Source organism: Gossypium raimondii, chromosome 11, assembly GCF_025698545.1.
Source record: "Gossypium raimondii isolate GPD5lz chromosome 11, ASM2569854v1, whole genome shotgun sequence".
Classification (NCBI taxonomy): domain Eukaryota; kingdom Viridiplantae; phylum Streptophyta; class Magnoliopsida; order Malvales; family Malvaceae; genus Gossypium; species Gossypium raimondii.
In genome coordinates this window covers 51,668,066-51,674,802 of record NC_068575.1, presented here as the reverse complement: position 1 = coordinate 51,674,802, position 6,737 = coordinate 51,668,066, and the positions used below count along the sequence as shown (strand labels likewise).

General features: G+C 36.1%; 1 protein-coding gene across 1 annotated transcript; it reads left to right on the top strand.

The window, feature by feature from the left end:
- The first annotated feature begins 539 nt into the window (after nucleotides 1-539).
- LOC105803134 (ETO1-like protein 1) lies at nucleotides 540-4,933 on the top strand. The gene is made up of 5 exons (XM_012635147.2): nucleotides 540-1,438; nucleotides 1,531-3,240; nucleotides 3,491-3,782; nucleotides 4,076-4,385; nucleotides 4,471-4,933. The coding sequence occupies exons 1-5, from the start codon at nucleotides 1,308-1,310 to the stop codon at nucleotides 4,689-4,691; spliced, it is 2,664 nt and encodes an 887-aa protein (XP_012490601.2). The 5' UTR covers nucleotides 540-1,307; the 3' UTR covers nucleotides 4,692-4,933.
- The last annotated feature ends 1,804 nt before the right edge of the window (nucleotides 4,934-6,737 follow it).

The following is a 6,737-nucleotide window of genomic DNA, read 5'->3' as shown; positions in this document are numbered from 1 at the left end:
TGGTAAATGCTCAATTCTTTTGTCGATTTTCGCTCACCACCTTGAACCATCTGGGGCTGATTTCCTTATCGTATTAGGTGTTCACCATCTATGACGAGTGTTTATTTATTTTTTTCTAAACTATATGGTTCCATTCATTTAATGAATTAATGAATTTATCTTAAAAAAATACTAATCTTTATTATAATATTTAATTGAATCAGTATTATGGATTAAATAAATCTAATTTTTTCTAAAAAAATAAATCTAATTTTATTGAAAATTGATTTAAGATATTACTAAATGACATTTATTTTCTTTAAAAGTTCCATATTTTTCGGCTACTGAAATTATTTATTCTTTTTTATTCTGAAATTATTTTATTTTATCGTAAAATTGATGTACATGAGACAACTATACAATAATCCTTCACTAAAATTATCTTAATCTGCCTGTCTCTCTCTGACATCCCACTTTCTTTCCTTTCAATTTTTTTATTACAATTATTTATTATAATTATTTAAGCGTAGTTATGTTTTTTTTTTTGGGGGGTATTTTCTTCCAAGCTGTATTTCTGGTGTCCAACGTAAATGAGTGAGAAAAGAAAACGAAAAAACAAGATATAACTTTCCCTTTTACCAAACAAAAGAAACGTTACAAACAGCATAGGAAAGTGGAGACAGTGGACACTCAGGAATTTCTATCTTTATTTTTCTTTTTTGTTCCCTTTTGATTCAAACTTTGATCTCCCTCTGCCTCTGCCTTCTCCAAAGCCTCACCTCAGCTTTTCCTCTTCCAACTCTCTTCTATCTCTTTCTCACTCTCCACAACTAAGAGTGTGTTTCTCAAGGTATTTTGGCTTTATTTTGGGTTTGGTTGTCTTTGAGGTAAAGATCTTCGATTAATTGTTATTGGGTAATTGATTAAGTTTGGATGTGTCTTAACACCCTCGACTAGTTGATTTTTCTTTTACAGTGGACAGAATCATTTTTTCTCCTTTAATTTCTTGTGTCTAATTATAGACTCTACCGGTTTGTTTAATAGATGCTCCATACTGAAAACATAGTGAATGATTGTTTGTTTCTGGTGTTCTGTTGGCTTGTATTAAATGTCTTTAATAGAAGTTTTGTTGCTTGGTGATATGGGAGGGAAGGATGTTTTAGCCCAATAGTAGTAGTGTGATTATAAATAAGAAAGGGAACTGTTCTGGATTTTTTTTCTTCAAAAATTTTCTGTGATTGTTTTTTGAGTTTTGGAAAGAGAGAAGAGCAAGAAGACCCTATTTGGTTATTGTGGAGATCTGGGACTTGTTTAATCTGTTATGCCCGATGAGGACTTTCTTTCCCTCTGATTCATGTAAAGAGTCACAGCTTAATGCTATTAACCCTCAGTCTTGGCTCCAAGTTGAAAGAGGGAAGCTTTCCAAATTATCTTCTTCCCATACCAATTCTTCATCCATGTAAGTATTTGTTTTGATTTAATGAGTTTCTTCTAGTTTCCATTTTTTTTTTGGAAAGTTGAATTGAGATTGTTTTGGTAAATTTGCTGTAGAGAATCATTTATCAAGGTTCCTGAGCCACCGATATTGCCCTTCTTTAAACCTATTGACTACGTAGAGGTTTTAGCTCAAATTCATGAAGAGATGGAGTCATGTTCTCCTCAAGAGAGGTCGACTCTTTATTTATTACAATTTCAGATCTTTAGGGGCCTTGGAGAAACCAAATTGATGCGAAGAAGCCTCCGCTCTGCTTGGCAGAGGGCTGGCACTGTCCATGAGAAGCTTGTTTTTGGGGCATGGTTAAGGTATGAAAAGCAAGGAGAAGAACTTATTGCTGACTTGCTTGCGACTTGCAATAAGTGCGCACAAGAGTTTGGGCCAGTAGATGTTTCTCAGCTTCAAGTCGAGGTGAATGGCTGTTCGAAGGAGACTGTTGCGATGAATGGGGACAAGAGCCTGAAAAATGTGAACTTTAAGATTGGTGATGAGATAATAGTTTGTGATAGGCAGAAGATTGCTTCTCTTTCGGCCCCATTTCATGCTATGCTTAATGGGTACTTCACTGAGTCGTCTTCTCAGGACATAGATTTATCTGAAAACAATATCTCCCCATTGGGTATGAGGACAATTAGTGAGTTCAGCATCACAGGCAGTTTGAGTGAAGTTCATCCTGATCTTTTGTTGGAAATTCTAGTTTTTTCAAATAAGTTTTGTTGCGAAAGACTCAAAGATGCTTGTGATAGGAAACTTGCATCTTTGGTTTGCACCAAAGATGATGCTGTGGAGTTTATGGAATACGCCATTGAACAGAATTCCCCTGTCCTGGCAGCATCATGTCTGCAAGTTTTCTTACACGAACTGCCTGTTTGTTTGAATGATGAACGGGTGGTGGAAATATTTAGCCATGCAGATAGACAACAGAGATCAATCATGGTTGGACAGGCCTCATTTTCTCTGTATTGTTTGTTAAGTGAAGTAGCTATGAACCTTGATCCCCGATCTGATAAAACTGTTTGTTTCCTAGAACAATTGATTGAATCAGCTGAAACTGATAGAGAGAAATTGCTAGCTTTTCATCAGTTGGGATGTGTAAGGCTTCTGAGGAAAGAGTATGATGTAGCTGAAGGTCTTTTTGAGAAAGCTGTGAGTTTGGGTCATGTTTACTCCATTGCTGGTTTGGCTAGACTGGGTTACATTAAGGGTCATAAACTCTGTTCTTATGAGAAGCTGAGCTCCGTGATTTCTTCTGTTAACCCACTGGGGTGGATGTATCAGGAAAGGTCATTATACTGTGAAGGTGATAAAAGGTCAGAAGACCTTGAGAAAGCAACCGAACTTGACCCAACTCTCACATACCCCTATATGTATCGGGCTGCTTCCCTAATGATGAAACAGAATGTTCAAGCTGCTCTTGCTGAGATCAACCGTGTTCTTGGGTTTAAACTTGCATTAGAATGCATGGAACTCCGATTTTGTCTTTATTTAGCTATTGAGGATTACAAAGCAGCCATTCGTGATGTTCAGGCAATTCTAACACTTTCCCCAGATTACAGAATGTTTGAGGGACGAGTGGCAGCATCCCATCTCCGTACGCTTGTGCGTGAGCATGTTGGCAGTTGGACAACTGCAGATTGTTGGATGCAGTTGTATGATAGGTGGTCTTCTGTTGATGATATTGGATCTCTCTCCGTAATCTATCAGATGCTTGAATCTGGTGGGGCAAAAGGTGTTTTATACTTCAGACAATCATTGCTTCTCCTCAGGTATATACATACTTCCAGTCTTTTATGGACCTTCTGACATAATATCTTTTAATTTAAAGGTCTGCAGCTTTTCTCACCCCCCCCCCCCCGGGGGGCCATTTTATAGCATCCATTTTCTTCCCCATCTATCCACTATATATGCTCACCCCCCCCCCCTTTTCAATTCATCATTTTCTCCCCATTGCCGTTAGTTTGGTTTGCTGTATCATGCTTAAATGACTTGCAAGAACTTGTGGCTTCACTTGATCAGGTTGAATTGTCCTGATGCGGCTATGCGAAGTTTAGAATTAGCTCGTAGACATGCATCCAGTGAGCATGAACGCCTGGTTTACGAGGGATGGATCCTATATGATACTGGTCACTGTGAGGAAGGGCTTCGAAAGGCAGAAGAGTCTATTAAAATTAGTAGATCCTTTGAGGCGTTCTTCCTTAAAGCGTATGCATTGGCTGACTCTAGTCTCGATTCATCTTGTTCTTCAACGGTTATTTCACTGCTTGAAAATGCCTTGAAATGCCCCTCAGATAATCTTCGGAAAGGTCAAGTAAGGTTTCCTTTTCCCTACCCCTTTCATCAGAAAATATGCTATGTGTAACTACACTTTACCATATTTGCCTTGATATATAGCAAGGCTTACATCATTACAAATTTCATGTAGTTTTGCTAGGAACCTACTCCCTTTTAACTTGGTTGAGTTTGCCCTAGTGATGCTAAATGGTTACCACAGTCTACCAAAGATTCTAATTTTGTGCTTGGTAGTGGTCCGTGGTTCCAATTTTGGTGTTGAAAAACATGGGTTTTCAGCATGTCTAATCTTGGTTTGAGTTCTTTTCTCAGGCTCTTAATAATCTTGGAAGTGTCTTGGTTGATTGTGGGAAATTAGACTCAGCAGCCGACTGCTACATTAATGCCCTTAAAATTCGTCACACGAGAGCCCATCAAGGCCTTGCACGTGTCCATTTTCTCAAAAATGATAAGGCCACCGCATATGTTGAAATGACCAAACTTATTGAAAAGGCTAAAAATAATGCATCCGCATATGAGAAGAGGTCCGAGTACTGTGACCGTGACCTCACAAAGGCAGATCTTGAGATGGTCACTCGAATAGATCCACTCAGGGTATATCCTTACCGGTATCGAGCTGCAGGTCAGAACATATACATGTATTATTATAAAGGCTGTGTTAGCAAATTTTCGAACTAAAGGCTGTTATGGTTGTGTTTATCAAACAGTGTTAATGGATAGCCGCAAGGAGAAGGAAGCCATTGCAGAACTGTCAAGGGCAATTGCATTTAAAGCAGACCTTCACCTTCTACACCTACGAGCTGCCTTCCATGAGCATGTTGGTGATGTCTTGGCTGCCCTTCGAGATTGTCGAGCAGCTCTCTCTGTTGATCCTAACCATCAAGAAATGTTGGAACTTCACAGCCGTGTCAACAGCCATGAACCATGAATCTCACTCTTGTTTTTTTTGGATAAAATGCGAAAGGGAAAAAAATGGAAATTATAACTTATATATGGAAAAAAGCATGGTAGGGGGAAGAGATTTTGAATTGAATGATATCATTAGTAGTTATTATCATCATCATAACATGATATGTTACCTTTGTAATTTATCCTGTAAGAATTTTTGGTCAATGCCATGTTAATCTTCTTCTGCCAAAAAATCAAAAGGCTTACAATTTGACGCGTTAATAGTGTGCAATTCATGACTCTGATTCTATATATGAAGTTTCCGTACGCCAAAAATTGTGGAAGTTTCAGTATTATGTTTTTCTGAGTAATGGTTTGATTAATAAAGAAAAAGGCCAGCAGCTAAAAATGCTTATTTAGTATTTGTTTTTGGAAGCAGAAAATATCAACATATCCCAACATCCAAGTCGGAAGCAGAAAATATTTTAATTGGTGTTGGAAAAATGAGAATTTTCATTATATCTCACATCGCTAAGGGAGAAGGGGGTTAGAAGGTTTTAAAGCCTATATAAGAATTGAACTGGTTAGTTTTAACATTCTTCTCACTTTCTCTCTCTCTTTATTGAGTATTTTCTTTTGGTGGTATTCCTTTTACTCCACCTTGTTGAATTTTATTCTTAAAGACTTAAGCTTATTTTTTGTATTTTTCACTTTTCCTTAAAAATTTTCAAAATTTTCTAACAATATCCTCTCACTTTTTTATGTCTAATAAATACTAGACTTAGCACATAAGAGTGTCTATTGTGACCTACTCTTTTTCTTCAGAACCTATCTGGTATGCGAACCTATGTGGCACACATTCTAACACTTGGTGTTGTCCCACCAACACCCCAAGAACTTACCTGATGCACAATTTTCTCCAACACTAAGTGTCGTCTCCTTAAAATTGTCTACTCAATTTTTCACTTTTCCTTAAAATGGTCCTAGAAACCTACATTGTGCATAAGTTTCTTTAACATTTGAGGGGTGTTTGATTTGCAGAATCTTAAATTACGTTCCGTAATAGGATTTCGAGAATGTGACATTACAGGTGGAATATGTGATTACCTTGTTTGATTCATTTAGCATGAATTTAAGATTCCGATGTTTGGTTGAAGAAATGTAAGATTACCTGGAAGCGCATTTTACTTATTTTAGAATTTTTTTAACTAGTTATTTTAATATTTTTTATTCTCAATTTTCATAAAATTACGATAAATTATTACAATTTTTGCTTTTTGTTGTAATTTATATATTAATAAGTAAATATATTGTGTTGAATAAACTTATAAATCAAAATTATAATAATTCATAAAAGTGATTGCAACATTAAACATAATTAGTATAGTAATAAATAAATTATTAAATAAAATATAATGATTATAATTGTAATTATGGTATCTACTGGCCTATTGTTAAGATTTTTTTAGATTAGTCTAAAACTTTATTTAAGAAAAAACCTAAATTGATTAGAATAAAAAAGAAAGAAAGACAAATTGGTACAAATTTTAAGATTACGCCCGTAATTTAATATTACCTAATAAATGGGTCATATTATAGGATGGCCGTAATGTGAGATTAAGGGATGACTGGCATGTTAAAATCTAAACATCATAATCTCATTTTAGAATGTAATATCACGAGTCATAATGTTAAATTCGGCGAACCAAACACCTCATTGGTGTCGTCCAACAAGCATCCTATCATTACCGCTCTTTCCTAGGAACTTATCTAGTGCAAAAATTTCTCTAACACTTGGTGTCGTCCCACCAGCATCCTACCCTTCCTTAGGATGTCCACTCATTTTTTCACTTTTCCCTCAAAATATTCCAAAATTTCAAAAAATGCCCAATGCCCAAGAATGAGTGCATGTCTATTTAGGAATGATTTTATATAAGAAAATTTTGGTATTTAAGTGTATCATTTTGATCCATCTCTTTTTCTTAAAAATCTACTCTAGACAAAATTTTCCTACACTTGGTGTCATCCCACCACCGCCGCCACAAACATTCAGGATTAATTTGGATCGGTGGTGTGTATATCTTTG

Excerpts from the sequence above, each read along its gene's own strand:
- LOC105803134 (XM_012635147.2), top strand. The coding sequence starts at position 1,308 with ATGAGGACTTTCTTTCCCTCTGATTCATGTAAAGAGTCACAGCTTAAT. Across the intron at positions 1,439-1,530 it reads CATACCAATTCTTCATCCAT|AGAATCATTTATCAAGGTTC; the intron begins GTAAGTATTTGT and ends AATTTGCTGTAG. Across the intron at positions 3,783-4,075 it reads ATAATCTTCGGAAAGGTCAA|GCTCTTAATAATCTTGGAAG; the intron begins GTAAGGTTTCCT and ends TTCTTTTCTCAG.